The 23557-nt window shown below is 38.5% G+C and overlaps 1 protein-coding gene across 1 annotated transcript in view; it reads left to right on the top strand.

The window, feature by feature from the left end:
* C6 (complement C6) overlaps nucleotides 1-23557 on the top strand; it is a 56870-nt gene that overhangs the window by 3885 nt on the left and 29428 nt on the right. The window contains exons 4-7 of the mRNA XM_039244262.1: nucleotides 4093-4231; nucleotides 10818-10956; nucleotides 16884-17084; nucleotides 20964-21204. Coding sequence (XP_039100193.1) covers nucleotides 4093-4231; nucleotides 10818-10956; nucleotides 16884-17084; nucleotides 20964-21204 — 720 coding nt within the window. The remainder of the gene's footprint in view (nucleotides 1-4092; nucleotides 4232-10817; nucleotides 10957-16883; nucleotides 17085-20963; nucleotides 21205-23557) is intronic.

Here is a 23557-nt window from a genome sequence, read left to right as displayed (position 1 = left end):
GAGGGGTGCCTGGGTGGCTCAATTGGCTGAGCATTTGACTTTGGCTCAGGTCATGATTTCACAGTTGACGAGTTCGAGCCCTGCGTCGGGCTCTGTGCTGACAGCTCAGAGGCTGGAACCTGCTTCAGATTATGTGTCTCCCTCTCTCTCTGCCTCTCCCCCACTTATGCTCTGTCTCTCTCTGTCTCAAAAATAAATATAAACATTTTTTTAAAAAGAACAAGCAGCTGAAAAAGAATTACAGATATAAAAGATCTTCAATATAGTTTACTAAGATAAGAATACTAAGATATTATGTCAGGGGGATGACTCCAGATGATATGACAGATTTTCTTGGGAGGCCCACTGAATGGCTCCAAAGGTAATTCCAAAAGGAAGATTAAAATGATTTAAACAGTGGCAACCCTCCTGTCAAGTCCATTACTCATTCAGATATTTCAGTTTCATTAGATTAGATTTCAAATCTTTACTACTTAATCATAAGTGTATCCTCGATAATTAATAGCTCTTCAACACCACCATTTTGAACACTTTAAAACTGATTGCTGCGAATTTTTTCAGTTAAGGTCCAGACAGTAAATATTTTAGGCTTTTTGGCCATACATTTTTTATTGCAGCTACTCAACTCTGACATTGTAGCATCAAAGCTTCTGTAGACCATATGAACAAATGGGCATGGTTGTGTTCCAATCGAATTTTACTTACAAAAACAGGCAGCAGGTGAGTTTTAGCCCATCAGCCATAGTTCACTCACCTCTTCTCTAAATAGTCAATTTGACATTAAAATTGGAATTCAGATGAATAAAATCCATGTAATTTTTGTGTACTCTGGCACATAATGAAAAGTAAAATATTTATAACTTACATAGCAGTTTCAAATTCCACAGAAAATTGACCCTAGATCTTAGGTCTAATGTTTTTCTCCTCTTGCTCTTTGCTTTCTGCCTTCAGCTTTGCTGGCCTCTTCAAAAGTTGGACAGGAAAGCTGGCATCAGGATTTTTCCTTTGTGCCATCCCCCACCCCCAAACCTGGGATATGAGGATGGCATGTGGGTAGGGAGATACACTTCATGGCTACATGCATAAAGCCATGTCACGGGTTGACAAAAGAGAGAATGACTGAGTAGAATACAGACTTAAGCATTAAATCCAGAATATTAAGGTAAAGATTTAGAACTGAGGTGCAGTGATTTGAAGCTTGAAGAATAGTTTTGGAACAAATTAGTTTTGGAACAAATTACCAGAAAGAATTCTGTTCAATGGATGTTAAATCTATGAAATTTATTATAAAAGGGCCACAAGTTTGAGACAGCTTTAGATACATCCTTGGGCCATCTATTCATCATAAGCGATTTTAAGAAAGCTGGTGGGGTAAGGACAGGTGCTCTCTAGTTCATCAACAGTATACCCCCAGCAAGTGATAAACAGGGACTATTGAAATGCACATGCCATGTTTGGTAAGCTGCTCCTACCCTGAGCTCTCTTAGTGACCCCTGCTCTGCTGTCCAGATCCCTTCACCAGGAGTCCCTAGATCTTTCCATGATCCAGCCGCTAAGTGGCTAATCCCTGGCACAAATGTGGTTGGCATCATTTTGATTGGGTGGCACCATGGCCTATTAGTTGTTAAATATTCCACCAAAGATTATATACTACTTTGTTCTTCTAAAACCATCCACTAATGCCACTCTCAAAGGGAATAAAAGATTGGATGGACCATTATTTGACTCAAGAGGATATTTGGCCTTCAATTAACAACAACTGTCTCTTCTTTTTTTTTTTTAATGTTTTATTTATTTCTAGGAGAGAGAGAGACAGCATGAGCATGGGAGGGTCAGAGAGAGAGGGAGTGACAGACTCTGAAACAGGCTCCAGGCTCTGAGCTGGCAGTCAGCACAGAGCCTGACGCGGGGCTCGAACCCACAAACCGCGAGATCATGACCTGAGGGAAAGTCGGACGCTTAACCGACTAAGCCACCTGGGCGCCCCAACAACTGTCTCTTCTAAAAAGAGTTTCCCCCTTCCCTTTCTTCCCTCATGATTGTTGTTCAGAGTTCCCCAAGAGTAAATATGTGATTTTAATGCATACATAGATCTTTGAGAATTACCCATGTAGCTAGTAATCCCCATGCACTATGCCAACTTCTCTGCCAAAGTCCTAATTTTAAGCATAAAGATTAGAGAATTTATAGCTCATTGTGCATATGATATACCATTGCAGTAACACAAATCAGTTAAAGTAAATAGGAAAAATATGTACAATTTCTAAGTGATACACAGCTCCAGGTGTAAGTTTATATATGCATGCTTTGGCTAAAGCATGCTGACTTCTGCAAATGCTGCACTATCCAAACTGCCCTTCACCTGGCCCATTTCTTCTTTAGTATGGGATATACTTATGGCTTACAATCTCTCTCCCCTGGTGATTCCTATCCCCTTGAGTTTCTGTGGCCTGGAACCGTTCTCAGCTCTGTACTATCAGACCTATTATTACTCCTGTCACCTACCCCTAAATATTGCTCAAAAGGTGTCCTCTTCCTTTCATTTCTACCCTTGCTAATAGGTCCTCTTCAATATTCCATGAAGTACCCAATGGATAGAATCTCTTAATATTCAAACAGGTCTAGTACCCTACTCACAAAGTGAGGCTAATGAGAACTATGTCCTGCATGTATGTTCCTACCTCTACCTGATAAAATGGGATTTCCTTCTCTTTTTACTGTAACCGAATCAAACATTAGCTTTTGCTCAATTTCACTCAATTAGAAGTGCAAGGTTCACAACTTTTAAAAAATGTAATATTAGGGCTTTGTTTCCTTTGGACAAAGCATCTATATTTCAAACTAAATTGTACATTCTGTTCTGCCCTGAAAACAGCAAACAAAAACACTAGAGATGTGCTATTTTAAAAACAGAATATCTTTCAGGTTATATCTTGGGATTCACAGAAATTCAATTTTCTCAATGTTTTCAATCATATGTGATTATGGAGCTTATACTATAATTCTTTATAATCATAGTCCAGATACAATACAAAATGCTGAATAATCAAAGAAAGAGACTTGATTACCTTCATTTTTCTCTACCTTCTTAGTACAGATTACTTACCACTTGAAACCAAGTGCTTTCTGGGTAACTCTCTATTAATAAAAAATTTCAATTCAACAGAATACCCAATTTTCCCAAAGCATTTCAGTTAGTCAAAATAGTTATGTGTTGCTGCAATAGGATGCTCATCACAGCTTAAAGTAATTAACCAGATAATCTTGAGCAAACCATTTAATTTAATTTCGTTGTCAGTGAGACCTGTACATAATTGTATGGAGGCCAGAATGCCTGATTATATGCCAAAGGCTAAGAGATGGGAGAGGGGCTGTCATTGTACAGAATGCATTTCAGTTTCTGTAATACATAGATATACACTGAGTCCAAGGATCTTTATGAAATTCAACAAATTTTAAAAGGAAGATAATTATCTAAGTACATGGGGTTTATACTACTTTGTAAATTCACTCACTTAATCTGCTACCTAACATTGTAGTATCTGGACATTTAACTTGTTCAAAAACTAATCAGATATAATAAATTTTATGTTCTTGTACATAAGTTAAAAAAAATCACACTGCATGACTCTAATGTGTCTGGCTTCTCTCACTCAATGTAAAAATTTAGAGATACAGTGATATTATCATGTGTATAGTAAAGTATAGAGGTTTTTTTTTTTTCAATAAAAACAGTGACCTTGAGTTTGTTCTGAATCAAAACAAAGTCTGAACTTACTGTTCATGTTCTCCTACAGAACATGATCTCTGCAGCAAGTTCACTGTAATAAGACAGGGATCTAGACTTCTCTTATTTAAGACAATTAGCCCAATGGTGACTAAGTAATTCTGGGGTGACCCTTGTCATCTAAAAAAATAAGGGAGAATCTCAGCTTAGCATCTATTTTCCTATTTCCTAAATCTGTATCAAAAATAATGAAAACTTTCCTTCACATCTCCCTGTTGAAATTTAAAGCACTCACTCATTTCAAATCAATGAATATTTTCTCGAATAACTATTTGTTGTTAATGTTGTTTGCTTTTCCTGACTAGGCCGCTGCATTGCCAATAGGTTACAGTGCAATGGAGAAAATGACTGTGGAGACAATTCAGATGAAAAGGATTGTGGGAGAGTAAAAACACTGTGCTCACACAAGCAACCCATCCCTAGCGTACAGTTGATGGGCACTGGGTATGTAATGTCTTTTTATCATTTAAGAGAGTAAAGTCGTCTCTGGATGAATGCGCTGAAAGTAGCAATGAAACCATGAAAAACAAGAAACGTGATCGTCCACTTTCTTTATCAACCCCTTACGGCTCCTAAAAGCCCTGTCTCCAACACTTGGCTGCCCTGCTCGGGCAATGTGTGGACACGATCCTCACTCCTAGGGAATAAAAGAATTTACATTTTCACACAGAGTCCGTACCAGGCAATGCCATGGGCTCTTCATCGACATTGTTTGTTTCCATTCTCATCTATCCTTCAGACATCTCTGGAGTGAATCAGGCAAACTGGTGGGATGCAGGCCAAGCCGGGAGGGGAGGTGCTAAGGTGGATTCCTGGGGCTGGGTCTTGAATGGATGAGTAACCAGTCAGAAATGCACAGTTTCCTCATCTGTATGTTGGATGACTCCAAACTGACCTGAAGTTCTGTCCTAAGAAGTCTAATTAGAGTTGAATTCAGTGAGAGTGCTTCAAAACCATCTTATCAGTGTGCAGAAATGGTTTTCTTCTTTTCCTTTCCCTGGAAGAAAATCTCAGTCCAAAACTCCCACTGATGATGGAGAAAGAGGGTATCAGAAAAGTAGGTTTGTGACTGTCTTGAAACTCAAAACACTCAGGAAAGAAACCCAGTCTGCCAGCATGAGAGGCAAGCCCCGAGTCAATAATGGGAGACAAAGCCAGAAGGAAAAGAGTGAAGCAAATATTTAAAAAAGGAAGGTGATTTATTAAAAACAAAACAAAACAAAACAAAACAAAACATCGGTAAGAAAAGTAAGAGGCTGAACATGGCTAAGGCATTCAAACTATGTGATGCACTGACAGGTCAGGACAGTTTAAAGGCGGAATCAAGTATACATAATAACTTGCTCACATTACAAACTAGAACACTGAGACTCAGAAAGGTGAGAGAATGTGCCTGAGTCTACCAGCTAGTAAATGCTGAAACCAGAATTCAAATCCAGATTTCAAAACCCACAGGGCACCTGGGTGGCTCAGTTGGTTAAGTGTCCAACTTCAGCTCAGGTCATGATCTCATAGTTCGTGGGTTCGAGCCCCGCGTTGGGTTCTGTGCTGACAGCTCAGAGTCTAGAGCCTGTGTCGGATTCTGTGTCTCCCTATCTCTCTGATCTTCCCCTGCTCACGCTGCCTCTCTCTCTCTCTCAGAAATAAATAAAACATTAAAAAAAATTTTTTTTAATCCCGGTTATTTCCACCATTGTGTTCTGATTTAGGACAATATCCACCTTAGAAATGAGAACATACTGGAAGAAATGTTATTAGACCAAGGAAACCTCCTTTTAGTCTTTGAAGAATGTTCAGAAATTCTAACATTCCTATTTCAGGTCATGAGGAATTAGAGGCTTGGCAAGGAATTCTATATCCTTTGTACTGAGCCAATGTCTTAGAAAACTTTAGGAAATAAGAGACAATGAAAACAGAACTAACCCTTAGTTGGAGGCATAAGGAAAACCAGTAAAGATAATCTCCTGTACTCTCTTGTTCCCATCAATTTTTGGCCAGAAAGCAAGTCATTTGTTATAGACTTTTATTGATCTGTATTAGACTCTTAAGTTTTCAGTTATGCTGCCAGACTTGTATAATATGAAACCTTGAGGCTCCAAAGACAAATAGCAGCAGTTGCAAATACAACCTCATTTGATTAGAATGAAAACCAGAAGCTATTGAATCAGAAGCTATTGAACCAAACTCAAGGATAGCAGTAAAATGGAGCAGCTACTAGTCTGGAAGTAAGGGGATCCAGGTTCCAGAACTAGTTCTGCATTAACTCACCACATCGTAATGAAGTTATTGAATATTTCTGGGTTGTTGTGTTTATTGGATGACTACAAACTGGTTTGAGGTTCTGTACTAAGAATTCCTAATTAGAGTTGATTTCAGTGAGAGTGTTTTGATAGCATTTTCTTATCAGTGTTCAAAAATGGTTTGCTTCTTTTCCTTTCCCTGGAAGAAATCCCCAGCCAAAAACTCCCACTGATAATCACATTTTCTAATGTTCTGATTGATGAGGGATGACATTACAAATTCACCTCTTGCTCAGCTGGTCTAGACTCTAGAGTTACAGATGGGGAGGACCACATGCTATGTGTACTTTGGCAAAAGGACCATGCGGCCCTCTGCCAACCAGAGCTGGTGTCCCAAGGTTTCTCAGAAATGAGCAAAAACCTGCTGCTCGGGGACAGCCAGTCCTCTCCTCGCCTCCCCAGGGACTGAGAATTTTGAGAGCTGCTTACTGGAATCTCTTTCTAATCTGCTGGCCTTAGAATCTCTGCCCCCTCTTCGAACACATTTCTACCCCAAAACAGTAGCCATCTGGGTAGCCATACCTCTTTTTTTAAAACAGTTAGTTAGTTAGTTAGTTTTGAGAGAGAGACGGAGTGTGAGCGGGGGAGGGCCATAAAGAGAGAAGGACACAGAATTCAAGCTCTGAGCTGTCAACACAGAGCCTGATGCAGGGCTCGAACCCACGGACCCGCAAGATGGTGACACGAGACGCAGTCGAACACTTAACTGACTGAGCCACCAAGGCACCCCAGTCGTAGCTCCTTTGAAGTAGCATCTCTCCAAAAAAGAATTTAACAAGGCGTATCAACATTCCTACAATGCCAGCACCAGTCACCAGGTCTTAAACTTGAAACAAGAATCAAGCAGTTACAGCATGTTATTTGTTTTTCCTCAGCCTCAGCCAAGGTACAAATGCATACACACACACACACACACACACACACAGAGGCACACACATGCATATTTATATTTATGTGTGTATATATAATTTTAATTGAATTTTAAAAGCTACAAAATATGACACATAATGCCAAACTAGATAAAAGCACTTTAAAAACTTCAAATATCAAAGAGTATGATGTATTTGAAACACCAAAATATTTTAAGTCAACTCAAATACCACAGAGGGGAGGAGAAAGAATAAATCTGAACATTGCTACATAGTTGATTTAACTCCTAAAAGATTCCTCATGCAGGCCCTCAGAGAAGCACCTTCATCAAACTATTTTTGGGCTTTCTGCTGCCTTCATAGATTCCTCATGACCTGGAGCCATTTTTCTCAAGCCCTTTCTTGTTTGTGACAAACTCTTAAGTACATTGTATGAAACAGTATAAGGTCTGATACTATCTGCCTAAAGATAATGTCAGACCCCACCGGTGAATGGCTTGGTCCCACAAGACCACCCCCGCCCCCCTGCAGATACTAATCATAAGCTCAAATTGTCACCTATGATTCTGACACATAGGAGGTTTTCAGGATTCCCTCGTCTTTGACTAATTTGCTAGAATGGCTCAGGGAACTCAGTAAAACGATTTACTTACTATTGTTAACAAACAAAATTCAACTGCATAAGTGAAGATCTAATTGGCTTCATTCAATGATTCATGAATCAGACAGCATCCCCTAGCAGACAAGAAGCTCTGAGGAGTTTTACAAACTGGAAGACTTATGGGCAGAAGGAGATGGAGCAAGGAAGTTTCGGCAAAGAGTGGATTGTTTCAGTGGATTTTTTTCAATGGATTGTTTCACTTTCCTTTGAGGGAAGGCAGGGGCCAATCAGGCAGATTGCTTCACTAGTGCTGACCAGCTAATTCCACATTGCTGCTTAAAGGTCGCATTCCCAGGAGAGACAATTAAGAACTGCAATAAGATTAGGCATTCAGGGGCGCCTGGGTGGCTCAGTCAGTTAAGTGTCCGACTTCGGCTCAGGTCATGATCTCATGGTTCATGGATTCGAGCCCCACGTCGGGCTCTGTGCTGACAGCTAGCTCAGAGCCTGGAGCCTGTTTCGGATTCTGTGTCTCCCTCTCTCTCTGACCCTCCCCTGCTCATGTGCTCTCTCTCTCTCTCTCTCTCTCTCTCATAAATAAATAAAAAAATTTTTAAAAAAAGATTAAGCATTCAGTATTGGTTTGCTGACATGAAGCTTAGCCCAAGTGACTCCATTTTGTTGTTTCCTTTTTTTAAACACTGTTTACAAGTTTATGATAAAATGGTATGAAAAAGAATACAGATGAACCTCCAGTTGGAAGAGATGTGGAAGGCAGGGTATGTGGGAAGGGGCATGGAGCTTCTATGCCTCAACTCAGAAGCAATCCAAACCCCATATTTGTGAGATTTTTATGTACACATGATCCATCATTGACCCCATTTCCAGCCCCTCTCCCCTCTCTGGAGATGGGAGATAAGGCTGGATATTCCAAGCTTCTAAACATGGCTTACTCTTTCTGGTGACCAACCCCTACCCAGGAGCCTACCAAAAGTCATCTCATTAGAACAAAGACATTCCTAATGCCCAGGAAATTCCAGAGTATTGAGGAGCCCTGTGTCAGAAACTAGGATCAAAGGCTAGATCAAATAATAGAACAAAAGATGCTGTCAGTGCTCTTATCACTTAGGAAACCCCAGGAGCTGGGGGCACAGACCATTATATATATTTTCTATTATCTCATCATATGTAACCAGAATTATCAAACTTTTTGACACAAAACTTTTTTTCACAGAATACATATTGATATCTATAAGAATTTGTAAATACATTAGAATCTTTTATTGATAGTTCTATTTAAAATTGTTTTTTTAATTCAAGTTAATTAACATACAGTGTAGCGTTGGCTTCAGGAGCAGAACCCAGTGATTCATCACTTACATATAACACCCAGTGCTCTTCCTAACAAGTGCCCTCCATAATGCCCATCACCCATGTAGCCCATCCCCCCCCACCTCTCCTCCAGCAACCCTCGGTTTGTTCTCTGTATTTAAGAGTCTCTTATGGTTTGCCTCCTCTGTTTGTATCTTATTTTTCCTTCCCTTCCCATATGTTTACCTTTTTCATTTCTTAAATTCCCCGTATGAGTGAAATAATATGTCTTTCTCTGCCTGACTTATATTGCTTAGCATAATACACTCTAGTTCCATCCACATTGTTGCAAATGGCAAGATTTCATTCTTTTTGATTGCCAAGTAATACTCCAGTGTGTGTGTGTGTGTGTGTGTGTGTGTGTGTGTGTGTGTATCACATCTTCTTTATCCACTCACCAGTCAAAGGACATTTGAGTCCTTTTTCCATAGGACTCAATTTTTTCCATAATTTGGCTATTGTTGATAGTGCTGCTATAAACATTGGGGTGCATGTGCCCCTTTGAATCAGCATTCTTATATACTTTAGATAATTACCTGGTAGTGCAGTTTCTGGGTCCAGGGTAGTTCTATTTTTAATTTTTTGAGGAAACTCCATATTGTTTTCCAGAATGGCTGCACCAGTTTGCATTCCCACCAACAGCGCAAAAGCGTTCCCCTTTCTCCGCATCCTCACCAACATCTGTTGTTTCCTGAGTTGTTAATTTTAGCCACTCTGACAGGTGTGAGGTGTCATCTCATTCTAGTTTTTATTTGTATTTCTCTGAAAAGTATTGTTGAGCATCTTTTCATGTGTCTGTTGGCCATCTGGATGTCTTCTTTGGCAAAGTGTCTATTCATGGCTTCTACCCATTTCATCACTAAATTATTTGCTTTTTTTAGTGTCGAGTTTGAAAAGTTCTTTCTAAATTTTGGATACTAACCTTCTATCTGATATATCATTTGCAAATATCTTCTCCCATTCCGTTGGTTGCCTTTAGTTTTATTGATTGTTTCCTTCACTGTGCAGTATCTTTTTTTCTTGATGAGGTCCAAATAGCTAATTTTTGTTTTTAGGAAATCTATTAGCATCTTAGAGAAGTTTTTCATCTACCACAAAACAATTTCTTAAATTTCTATAATTTCTTAAATACTTGATTTGTGCTAAGCTGATGTCCTTGATGTCCTTCATTTGTAAAATAGGGGAAAAATTGTATCTATATCTATATCACATGGTTATCACATATATGTAATCACATACATATCACATATGTATATAATAAATACATATATATATTTACATATACTATTTATATTTACATATGCTATATATGTACATGTGTGTAAATATATCTATATAGTAAATACATGTATAAAATATGTATATAGTAATTAAATAGATGTGAATAAATAAATGTAAGTATTTGTTGAATAAATATTAAATTTTATTATAGGTATTAAAAACAATATTACAATTTTATTAAAATATTGCTATTAATGTTCAATTATTAGCTCTCTATAAGAATTCCTTTACTGTATCATACTGAAGGAAGTGAACTGAGAATGGCATTCATTATGTAATAAGTGATCTTATAATCTGCTTCAAAGTTTGCACTGGTTTCATAAGTCATGAAATAAAAATAAACCTGTTTTTTTTTTCATGTTGAAAGCCCAGAATAATTAGGTGAGCGGAACTGGGAGGAACCTAACTGAGCCAGAGGGACTGAGTTTTGGCTTCCAGCCCTTGTTAGATGCCTCACCATAAATGGAAATAAAAAAAAAAGAGCTTTTCTTCAAGTCATTTGTCATGAGTCAAAAATGTCTAAGAAAGGAATTTCTTTTATATAAGCATGGTAAATTTTAAAGATTGCTCTACATCTATTGAATTCTTGAAAATTACTTTGTTTCCAGGTTTCATTTTCTAGCAGGAGAGCCCAGAGGAGAGGTCCTTGATAACTCTTTCACTGGAGGAATATGTAAAACTGTCAAAAGCAGTAGAACAAGCAATCCCTACCGTGTTCCAGCCAATTTGGAAAATGTCAACTTTGAGGTATGATGGCCTATCATGGCGGCACCCCAGTGCTGATGGTGATGATAAGCAAAATTTCCAATGAAAAGTTATTGATGAATGAAGGGACAGAATACAAAGGTAATGAACATTTTAAATCACCTATTATGGTTCATGTTTAATCCTTCCACAACTCAGAGAGGTCAGTGTATTTATCATCAGTTTATAGATGAGAAAACAAATGTAACTTATTTGCCCATAGTCAAACAGCTAGTAAATAGTGGATTAGAGATTCAAGCCCAGGCTTCCCAAACTCCAGAGTCCATGCTTTCTCCAGTGAACAGTTAGATGTATGTCATCCCACACAGATAAATGGTTTGCTTTATTCAGTGCTTCCTCCTAGCAAAGCTACTTCTCTCAGGTAACCACGACACTCAGACATGTAAGAGCACCTGTCTCCTTAAAACATCAAGATGAAGCTAAGTGTAACAGGGGTAGTTCATACCTTTCTTCCTATTTTACTAGTTGATTTGGTTTTCTGTTTTCCTAAGTGTAATGAGTGATATACTACATACTCCCAGAACCTAGCCCAGTGCCTTATACATAAGTGCTCTATACTTGTTAAACTAAACAGTCTACATCTTTTTAAAAAATGTTTAGGAGCGCCTGAGTGGCTCAGTTGGTTAAGTGTCTGACTCTTGCTTTCGGCTCTGGTCACAAACTCTCAGCTTCGTGAGTTCCAGCCCCACACTGGGCTCTGTGCTGGCAGCGTGGAGCCTGCTTGGGATTCTCTCTCTCTCTCTCTCTCCCCATCCCCTAATTGTGCTTTTTCTAATGTGTCTCTCAAAATACATAAAGAACTTTTAAAAAAAGGAAAACATTTTTTAAGTTTATTTACTGAGAAAGAGAGTAAGTGCGTGCACATGAGAGAGTGGGTGAGGAGGGAGATTGGGAATCCCAAGCAGGCTCCACACTGTCAGCATAGAACCCAACCAGGATCTTGATCTCAGAAACCATGAGATTATGACCTGAGCCAAAATCAACAGCCAGATGCTTAACCAGCTGAACCACCCAGGTACCACATAAATAATCTATTTCTTTTAATTTATAATAAGGGCAAAAGAAAGATGTGATTTTAATGGTAACATTCATGCACACAATTTGACATGCTAGAGAGAAATTCAGGGACTCTAATGATTTCTGAGACTATTTTATGGATAGTGTGATTTCAGCAAAAGTCATTAAATTCTTCCTTTGGAAAACCTTTTACATATAACAAATACAAGCAGTTTTCCAATTTGGCTCAATTTAAAGCCATCTAACATATATTAGGGGGCATAGGGAATGTCCTTGGGGTCTAACTGCCAATTCAAATGCTTTTTGGGAAACTGACCCTGAAAAGTCCAATCTCTGCCTGTAGATGTTAGTGACAGGGTAACCAGTGACCTCTGACCAGGTAAAGAAAGTCCCCACTATCTCCCAACAGATCCAGAAGATGCTAATTCCGGAGGGCCCACCACCACCAAGGGAGGTGGAAAATGTCTTGCTGGTATGATAAATAAGAAGTCACAAGAGACATTGTTCCAAAGAAATAATAATTCTGTCAATAATAGCATTACTCTTAAGATGTACTGTACTAAGGGATGCTTGGGTGGCTCAGTTGTTTAAGCATCCGACTCTTGGATTTGGCTCAGGTCACGATCTCACAGTTTTGTGAGTTTGAGCCCCATGTCAAGCTCTGTGTTGGCCACACAGAACTCTGCTTGAGATCCTCTCTCCTTCCCCCTCTCTCTGCTCCTACCCTACTTGTGTTGTGTCTGTCTCTCTCAAAATAAATAAATAAATAAGCTTTAAAAAATGTATCATACTGAATAGACTTTGGAAACAGAGCTAAAACCCAAATGTTTACACATAATACTGTTACATTGAACCCAAACAATTAATCCATACGGTTACTTTTAAAATACAATAATCCTTCCCACCCAATACTGATATATTCTCAGTAAGCACCTATTTCATGCAGTTTTACAAGTCACATGTTAAACTCAGCTCGTGAGATGAGGGTGAATTTGTGATCCAAACATTTCATACTTATAGATTTGAAGGTAATTGCTTGTACTGTCTTACTCAATTCCCATAACAACCTTTCCAGAAAAGTAAAAGTTTTTTTATATCCATCTTACTAATAGAAGATCAAAGTTAGGTAGCTTTCTCAGAGTTATGGAACAAGTAAGTAGCACAGCAGAATTAGAACTCCTGGCTCCTAGTACAGTGCTGCTTAAGCTAGATGAGCCCGTGACCATAACAGCAAAAAAGACACTAACAACTGTGCAGTGCATGCCAGGTTTGAGTACCTTCCATAAACTATCACCTGTGAGGTTCACGAATGACGTTCTAGAGCCGGCTCTTCCGGTTCACAAGATCCACTCGTTAAATTGTCGGGAACTTGGGAAACCAACCAGTAAACACAGTCATGACTGAATATTAATATATAATCTTACAGTTAAATAAAACTATTAAAAACATAGATGATAATTACCCAAAATTTATCAATTCTCCATTATTTTGTTACATTTTACTATCGATGCTCTTGAGGTTCCTTACATCTATTGAATCTATGTTATGAAAATGCTGTATAATAATTTGCTACTGTGCATCTTTTTCCAAGTTTGAGTTAAGGAGCACTGCACAGGCAGCTGGAATCAGCGATGGTAGGAATATATGCACCATAACAACACGCAAGTGCTATAGTAAATCACAGGGTTTCTCCTTCCCAGAGTGCTGGTTTTTAAACCTTCACCAGCAGACCACTGGATCCAGCCACATAACTTGGTAACTCAAGTCTGCATGGCTAGTTACATCAGGAAATACAGCCTGAGGGGACCTGGGTGGCTCAGTCGGTTAAGCATCTGACTTCAGCTCAGGTCATGACCTCACGGTTCATGGGTTTGAGCCCTGCATCAGGCTCTGTGCTGACAGCCAGCTCAGAGCCTGAATCCTGTTTCAGGTTCTGTGTCTCCCTCTCTCTCTGATCCTCCCCTGCTCATGCTGTCTCTCTCTCAGAAATAAATAAAGATTAAAAAAAAATTTTTAAGTCCTCATTCATAATAAAATAGACTCATTCCATTGTCAATGTAGATCTAAAACTTGTTGAACCTTAAGAAGCTACCTGAGTTGATCTCTAACTACATGTTGTGGAGTTTTAGGTAATATTCAACTGCTGGGGAAGGTCATGGTGATATTTCTTCAAACAAAAGTTTGTAAATAACCAGATTCAAGGTCACAAGAGAGTGGAGGACTTTTCACTGGTCCCTGTATTACTCTGTTCATGCTGTTAGCAGGCAGCTGTGCAAATGGAAGTTATATCTTATTGAGAACAATAGGGGAGGAGAAATTCAGCAGGCATCTGACTTCCGTTCTCCTATAGTATTGGAGTTCATTAAGACAAATGAAATAACAGGCTGGCTGGTACACAAAGAGGCTCATGAAAGGAAGGGAAGGGAAAGCATTGGATAGGAAGTCAGAATAGAAGGCCATAGGAAGAATTCTGCCCCCAGGGGTCCCCCAGCTGCCAACTGCAGAGCTTGGTCACCATAAGATCCTTGCACCGTCGGCAGAGGTGCACCACTTACTCAGGAATCCTCCTCTCTTTCTAGGTGGCGCTGCTTTGCTACGGGCTGGGTGCTAAGCATTTGCTGTCAACAGCTAACTGCAGAGTATGGTTACCACTAGACTTTGACTCTTAGCAATACACTGGCCTCCCTAGACAGGCCTCTTGCTGCATCCCAAAGCCTAAAGGGCACAAGAAAGCAGCTGCCACTGGTCTCCTCCATTCCCCCAACCCCTCTTATCTCCTTCTGCTCCTCCTTACAAACTCATCTCCTTTCTTCCAACACCAAAGTATCAACACACATAGATTCCTAGGTCATCAGCCCACTGGATCCACAGTGAGGATGGATGGGCTCAGCGATGTATGTAATTATATGTAAATGAGGGGGTGTTTGGGTGGCTCAATCGGTGAAGCAGTCAACTTCAGCTTCCGGTCGTGATCTCAATGGTTTGTGAGTTTAAGCCCCATATTGGGCTCTCTGCTATCAGCACAGAGCCTGCTTTGGAACCTCTGTCTCCCTCCCTCTCTGCCCCTCCTTCACTTGTTCTCTCTCTCTCTCTCAAAAATTAATAAACTTTTAAAAATATCTTTAAAAAATAATAATAAGTAAATGAGGATTAAAACCTTTTCCCCAGAGTCTGGTTAACATCTCTTCCTGGGAAACTGTCTCCTTTCAAAAGTTGCCTGGGCTTTCCATGTTCCTTTTTGTGGAAGAGCATCCCCAGCCTCTCTCTCTCCCTCTCTCCCCCTGTCACACCCACATCTGCTTGGTCAACAACTTCTGTGAGCTTACTTCTTGAATAGCTTTCAAATGCCTTACTTTCCCTCTACCCAAGCACCCCTCCTGGGACCTGGCCATCACCTTGTCTCACTCAGCTTCCTCTAACAGTTTTTACAACTGCTCTCCTTGCCTCCACTTTAGTTAACTGTAGTTAACCTGATCTTTGCAACTACACACCAACTTCTCATTCATTCCATTAGTATTTTTAAAGAACCTATTATATGCAAAATCTTGCCTTTACAAGTCAATTCAAATACTTTCTCAGGGCATGCGAGACCCAGCCCCAGTTTCCCACTTCAGTCTAATTTTTCAGCCCTGCTCATCCATAAACCTGTTCTTCCACCGAATTACACATGGGCAGATTTTCTCTGAGCTTCTGCCCAGGATAGCTGAGCCCCCTTCCTTACAGGCTAATATCTTTTCCTTTAAGTGGATACTTTTTGGTGCGTGTAAGAGCTAATTCATAAAACAAAATATTTTGTAGTCTGAGTTCTTTAGAGAAATGGTTAAGAAATGTGGACAGCTGTATTTAAATATAATTGTATCGCTTCATTGCTAACTGAAGAGCTTCCTTTGTGGGCCCTTAAAATGCTAACTTGTATGCACTGTAGTATCTGAAAGTAGCATTGAACTTTTGGCTGTTATCTTATTGTTGAGCAAGATTCTTTTGCAGCTGTGTTATTTTGTCTTTGCTTCACTAATTGTACAAGCTTTTTGACTGTGACATGTGGTCTGCCTCACAGTGCATTTTAATTCTGAATATTTTAAAACAAGAGATTTTTCCATTGCAAACCAGACAAGCATCTTTAACATAAAGTACTCTTTAATCAACTTATTTTGCAACTTCTTTTTTTTTTTTAATCCATCTATCATCTCTTTTTGCCAGCACAATCATAACAGAGATTTAACTTGTATTTGGAAAATACCCTGCTCCCTCCACTCCTACTTCAAGTCAAGTCCCACTGGCTTTTATTTTCTTCTCCTCTTTCCAGACCCAGTCAGTGAAGGCTTATAACCACGCACCACGCAGAACCAATCAAGAACTGGTCCTCCATCCCACAGACATAGCCAGTAGAGTGCTGATGCCCAACATCTAAATAAGGCTAAGTGGGTAAGGATGGGACTGGAGCAGGGGAGGACAGGATCAGTGCTCCCCTTTACTAGGCCTCGATTTCCTGGAAGATACCTTCAGTTAGGTTGCAAAGAGCCTCAAATTCACAGGCAGACCGAAAATAGCCTTTGTTTCTTATCACGCTGTTAAGTCTCAGTTTAGGAGTTGTTTCCTTGGCGAAGACTTTCCTGGTGCGGCCTCCCTGAGTTTGATGATTACTTAAGCCAGTCTCTTTTAGAGCACATCACTTCCCACACTGGATTAAGTGTCTGTGATTGTTTTTCTTTCTAACTAAGCTATTGACGCCCTGAGGGCAGGAACTAAGGTTTCCTTTATTTCTAGCAAAATGGGTCCTCAACAAATATTTATTGAATGCATAAAGGAATGAAGCATCATTGCCTCAGATCTTAACAAGTAGCTCTAATATTTCCTAAGTTTTGTCCCATGTCATATGGATTTTTCTGCAGGTGAAAACTGAAGAAGATGATTTAGAAACGGATTTCTACAAGGACTTAATTCCTCTTACAAAAAATGAAAATAAAGAAGCTTCATTTTTGGGTCAACAGCAAGGCGGCTTGTATGTACCAATTTTTTACTCCTCAAAGAAAACTCAAAGCACCACGCATAATTCTGCCTTCAAACAAGCCGTTCAAGCCTCCCACAAAAAGGTAATCAAAACAGTTCCCAATCTTTTTATTCTTTTCTGAAAATTAACACTAGGTCCAGCAAAATCATGCAATGAGAAAGGGAGAGTTTTTGATATCAAATTGATAAGATTTCTAACACAAATTGGGGCGCCTGGGTGGCTTAGTTGGTTAGGCGTCCGACTTTCGCTTAGGTCATGATCTCGCGTCGGGTTTGAGCCCCGCGTCGGGCTCTGTGCTGACTGCCAGCTGAGAGCCTGGAGCCTGTTTCTGAGTCTGTGACTCCCTCTCTCTCTGACCCTCCCCTGCTCACGCTGTCTCTGTCTCTCTCCTAGAAATAAATAAAACATTAAAAAAAAAGATTTCTAACACAAATTTAAATAGATGGGGGGTGGGGGTAAAGAAGTACCACCACTGGACCAAAGGGGAACAGCAGCTGGAAGGCATCGTTCAATGGTTCCTCCTGCCCTGATCATAGTGCCTCTCGTATATTTATTTATTCATCCATTTATATACTTACATAAAACTGAGATATTATAGCATCATTTACAGATAATTTTCCCAGGCTAATTTTACTTATCTTGAAAAGAAACCTAAGAGGCAATCAGAGTAGATATTTTTAAGAACATTTTACAGATGAGTACATTGAAGTCCATATATTTATTCTTAACAAATATTTGTCAGATATCTACCATGTGTCAGGCACTACACTAAAATCCCAGAAGCTAAGTAGCTCCTGTGATCTCACAGTGAGTAAATGCCAGAGTTGGGCATTGACACTGTCTGATTTTTGCCCACTGTTCCTATCCACTGCATTACACTTCAGGCTCTCTGCTTATTCATTCATTCAGTTATTCGTAATTTCAACAAACTGAAGAGTAGAGCTCTGGTGATATGAACACATAAAAGAAAAAAAGAGGGAATAAAAGAGATTCTTTTCATAACACATATTGTTAGTTCACTTTTGAATGGGCTATAGGTAGCATAGTGTCCCTCAAACTTACCAAATTATATTATGTTTTCTTTTAAGTTTTTATTTTAACACAGTGTTATATTAGTTTCAGGTGTATGAAATAAAGATTGAACAATTCCATACAACACCCAGTGCTCATCAGACAAGAGCACTCCTTAATCCCCATCCCTATCTAACCCATCCCCCCATTCACCTCCCCTCTGGTACCATCACTTTGTCCTCTAGAATTAAATGTCTGGGTTTTTTTTTTTTTTTAATTTGTCTCTCTTTTCCCCCTTTGTTCATTTATTTCATTTCTTAAATTCCACATATGAGTGAAATCATCTGGTATTTGTCTTTATCTGACTGACTTCACTTAACATAATACTCTTTGGTTGCATCCGTGTGGTTGTAAATGGCAAGATTTCATTCTTTGTTATGGCCAACTGATGCAAATCATATTCTTAAGGCAAGTTAGTATCAGAACTATTAGGAAGTAAAAACATACATCCCATGGTCCTCGTAATTTACCGATTCAGAATATCTGGGGTTGGGTATGTGAAGTTGGTTCTTTAAATCCCCCATCTCACTCTAATATCATACCCAGGATTGGAAACAACTGCTTAAAAATATAGTCCAAAATGAGCAGGGAAATGAAGATGTTGAAAGAGACAGAGATATATACATCTATCTCAACATTAAGATTTGCTTCACAGAATTGGTTTATAAATGTTTCAGCCATACTAGAGAAAACTTGTAAAACCCTTATCTGTGGATGAACAGATGTTATTTGATCCTCTAAGAATCTGCCCCAAATTGGAAACATTTTAGGCTATTCACAGTATCAGCTGGAACTTTTGAAACTACTAATATTCACCCATTTTTGACTTACCAAAATGGTCAACTTCATTGGGTTCAACCCAGTATCTTTGATTGGATCTCAACTGAATAAGGAAATCTCGGGTTAAGTAGAAAATGCACTGCAACCTCTCTTAGTCTTCAAATAGTGAAAACAGTTACCACAAACTTGAAAATCAATCTACGACCTCCAGTGGATCTTAATGCTTTATTTATTTGCTTCATCAATCACAGATCTAACTAAACATTTGTTTGGAAGATAATCTGTTTGAAAGTCAAAATACCACTTGGCTCAGTAAGATTCAGTGCTTTTCTGAACTACTTTATGAAGTTGAACCCACAAAAAGATGGCAAAAATAAAGCAAGATCTCACAGAATGTTGATACAGATCATACATGTTTTTTTTTATTTTGAAAATAATTTTTAAAGTTTATTTATTTATTTTGAGAAGGAAAGAAAGAGAGGCAGAGGTCAAGGTGGGGGAGAGAGAGAGAGGGAGAGAGAGAGAACCCCAAGCAGGCTCCATGTTGTCAGCACAGAGCCCAACACAGGGCTCAAACCCACGATCTGTGAGATCATGACCTGAGCCAAAAGCAAGAGTTGGGACACTTAATGGCGGAGCCAGCTGTCCCAATCATACATAGTTAATAACCTACTGTCATGTAATTTTCAGCCTCAAATAGCTGCCGTTTTAGCTATCATGCACTTGATAAGTGCTTGGCTTGTGCTGAGTTGAGTTACCAAAGTTTCACTTGTATGTTTATAATTTAGTTTGTAGAGCAAGCTGGAAATTTTGAACCACCCATTTCAATGCCCAGGCATTACAGATACTCTGGAAGTCAGTGCGCTTCTTGCTAAAAGCATAATGTCCCTCCAACTTTCAAAAGCCATGGTTCTGTGACAAAATTCAAGTATTAAACTTAAAAATAGAATCAATAGACACTGAAAATGTAAGCCCCTCAAAAGGATGAACTTTGTCTACCTTGCCCATGTGTCCACAGCATCTGAGGTAGCTGAGCAATTGTGTTCAAAGGCAAAAAGGGAGGGCAAGGGGTGAAAAGGGGTAGGAGAGAAAGAAAGGAAAAGAGAGAGGGAGCGGAGTGAATGGTGACTCTTCTTCAAGAGTTATTATTTCTTTTCTTTTGTGTTAGCAGCCATTTTATGCCATAATTATAGCACACAGGAAAACAGCAATTTAATCATTTACAGCTACGATAAAGTTCTTTTGCTGAAATATGCTCCTATTACTGAAACACTACAATTTGCTAAAATTGAGAGATAGATAAAGTATATAATTTTTTTAAGGAAGGGCATACCTGGATACACTCATAAAACTCAGTGGATATGTAGAACAGCAATTTAATGGATGAGATTTGGATATAATACCAACCACCAAATCATAAATTAACCCAACATAAAAAGAAATGAATTTTAAAAACCCTCAAACAAATACTTCTGTTTATGGATAGAAGAGAGAGAATATAAATAATTTTGTTTAATTTTAACCCTGAGTAGTTTTGAATCACAGCATCTGAGAGTTGAAAGAGGTATGGTATGTCACCTGGTGGATAGCTTTCATCTGTGCACCAGGTAACATTTCACAGACAACTGGGGCCTAGAAAATGCAAATGCCAGTTAGTGACAAAGCTGTGACTTGGATCTCAGTTGCTTAACTTCCAAGTAAAAATGTATGCAATCCTTTTTCAATGTGTTGCATCAGCAAATCTTCCTAAATAAAAACTCACTAGGGACACAGACACAATTGACAATCAAGAGCGAAAGATTTACTCTTCTGATAATTGATTGATCTCTTTTTGGTAGAGACGCCTACCAAACCTGCACCTCCATCACAGTTTACATGACTGAGATCATCTTATCTGTTCAGCACGTTGGACATTGCAGGGAAAAGTCATGGAAAATAAAATGAAAATTATGATTCTGTATGTGATATCCCACCAGAGAGTTAAAGTTGTCATGCTATGGTTGGAAGACAGCTAGTGATAAATGCTTGACACTTCAAGCTTTTATTACCTTTAATCATCCTATTTTCTTTCTTTTTTTCTTTGTTTTCTCTTTTCTCCCCTTCCATTTAGGATTCTAGTTTTACTAGGATCCATAAAGTGATAAAAGTCTCAAACTTCACAATGAAAACAAAAGATCTGCAGCTTTCTGATGTCTTTTTGAAAGCACTTAACCACCTGCCTCTAGAATACAACTTTGCTTTGTACAGTCGGATATTTGATGACTTCGGGACTCACTATTTCACCTCTGGCTCCCTGGGCGGCATATATGACCTCCTCTACCAGTTCAGTGTCGAGGAACTCAGGAACTCAGGTAGGCCTTCTCAGTCCTTCTTCTTTTTTTTTTAAACCTGATTCGATTGCATGCAATTCATTTTTCTCTTACTTTATGAATTCCTCTTTATTAACTTTTAGGCTCCACTGTATTCCCTAAGTGATGGGAAGAACAACCAAAAGGTACACACTCAAGTAAATAAAAATATAAAATTAGGACCAAAAAAAGAAGGAAAAAATATACTTAATCTCTCTGAGTTTCCTGACATCTGGGAACAACATAAGCTACATAGTAGTGGTAACTTAAAAGAGAGATACGTGCTATTATCTCAAGAAAAATGAGATCTGTCCTGGAACTAAACTCCAAAAGATAATTTACTTAAAGCGTTTTTATAGGAGATAAAAATTTTATAGAACAATAATTATAGCAAATTTGCTAACAGTCTTTTTCTTTTAATAATCTTCTAAGTAAAAGCCAAGGGCATTAAGATAAAAGGACAATTAAGAACTTGACAAGGGACTAAATTAATCTGGGCTAGATATGCACCTGCTGGTGATAAACTTGAAACCAGATGAGAAGCACTTATTTTGAAGAAAGTTGGCACATTTTTATTTGGGGATATAATCGGGGATATTTTTCTGGTTATATGTAAAATAACAATACAAACCTTGGTTTATAGATAAATCTTGGTTTCTTAAGTATTACCTTAATTTGACACTATTAATTATTATAACTTAAACACCATTGGTAAATTCGTTTTCAGACTCCTTTGGGAAATGACAACAGGGCCCTTGTGATGATTCTATCATGTGTCTCTTGGGAACATGGTTAGGAAACTGACCAAGTACCCCATATAAATAAGAACTCTTGATCATGTAACTTTTATACAGAAGAAATCAGGAATTTATTTAAAAAGACATCAGGCCAACTCTGGGGTCAACAGAGTCAACCCTTTTGTTCTTACATCTCATGATGGCAAATGCTAATGTTTAATGTGGCTGCCCTGAGTTATTCCAAACTTTAAGTGACCAGATATCCCTCATGACCTGCTTCCTAAGAGAGAAGAGGGGATAAAAGTCTTTGAGAAGGACTTTCAGTAAGAGGATCTAAAAAAATTATTGCCTGACAGAGTTACTGAAATCCAGAAGATTTATGCTGGGATGGGCTTTTCACATTGCCTGACCGTATGTTTCATTTCAGTTATCTTTTCCACAGGAGTGATGTTTGTATGATGAATTTGATATCTTCTCCCACGAGAACACCAGCAACATTAATGCTGAGCAAAAGTAGTTGGGGAAAATCTCTGGCCTTTGGTTGGTTTCATCTTACCCCTGGGATGAAATTATTCTGGTCGCTTGCTGTTATAGCCCAGAGAATAATTTCTCATTTGATCAGCTATACTTATCATGCATTCAAAGCAGGGCCTGATCTCTAAGGCTTAGAGATCAGGTCAGTTAAAGAACTATGTGAATCTTTAATCAGCCACTCAACATTTTAATAGTTGAAGACCTCTGACCAAAATGAAGTGATGAGCTAGACTTGCCTACTGAGACATTCTCACCTTCCATGACTTTCTCTATAAACAGAGGTAGAGACTAACAAACAGGTACCCATAATAAGGGAAAGAAAGGGAGTTTGAGTTGTAATAGGAAACTGGAAATATATGACCATATATACCTATGTACTCATATACAAACTATATATATATATATATGTGTACACATATATATGACATATATATGACATACATAGTATTTCTAAGGTATATATATTCAATTAAACATATTTCTATATTCTTATATGTAATATATTCTTATATTCAATAAGTATATATATATAATATATATATTTCTCTGAGTCACAAAATAATACTGGTAGTTTTAATTGTGACTAAGATGAAGCACGCCCAGACAGAAACAAATAAATGGAATCCCCTGGTGGGTATGCTTACCTGTTTTTGCCTGCTCTCTAAATGAATATATATTCTGGCCTCCTCCTCTCTTTTTCCATTTCTTCTCCCTTTACTTAGCCATAACATGAAACAAGAAGATAGGCTTAGTTTTTATTTCCTTTATTCAGTAAGAGTTGCATCTCTCGTCATTAATTTCAAAAACGTGACCTGAATATTTCATAGTACCTTCTCTCCCTGAAGAAGAGTAAACAAAATTAAATTGCTTTTTATTTGCATCCTTCATTCATTCCTCTATTGTTTATGTCCCATAGTCAATTTAAAACCTTGAAGAAGAGTTGACATTGCTCCAGTGTGCTAGATGAAAAATATTTCAGAAACGCAGTAAAAGCATTAAACAACTAAAATATCATAGTATGCAAGATGGTAATTTTAAACTCCTTTTGTTGAGAAGTCATTTCCTACTCTGAACTGAGAGGAGAA

Source organism: Hyaena hyaena, unplaced genomic scaffold (genome assembly GCF_003009895.1).
Source record: "Hyaena hyaena isolate Hyena2069 unplaced genomic scaffold, ASM300989v1 scaffold_236, whole genome shotgun sequence".
NCBI lineage: Eukaryota > Metazoa > Chordata > Mammalia > Carnivora > Hyaenidae > Hyaena > Hyaena hyaena.
The sequence above is the reverse complement of the archived record's forward strand: the minus strand, read 5'-3'. Positions and strand labels throughout refer to the sequence as shown.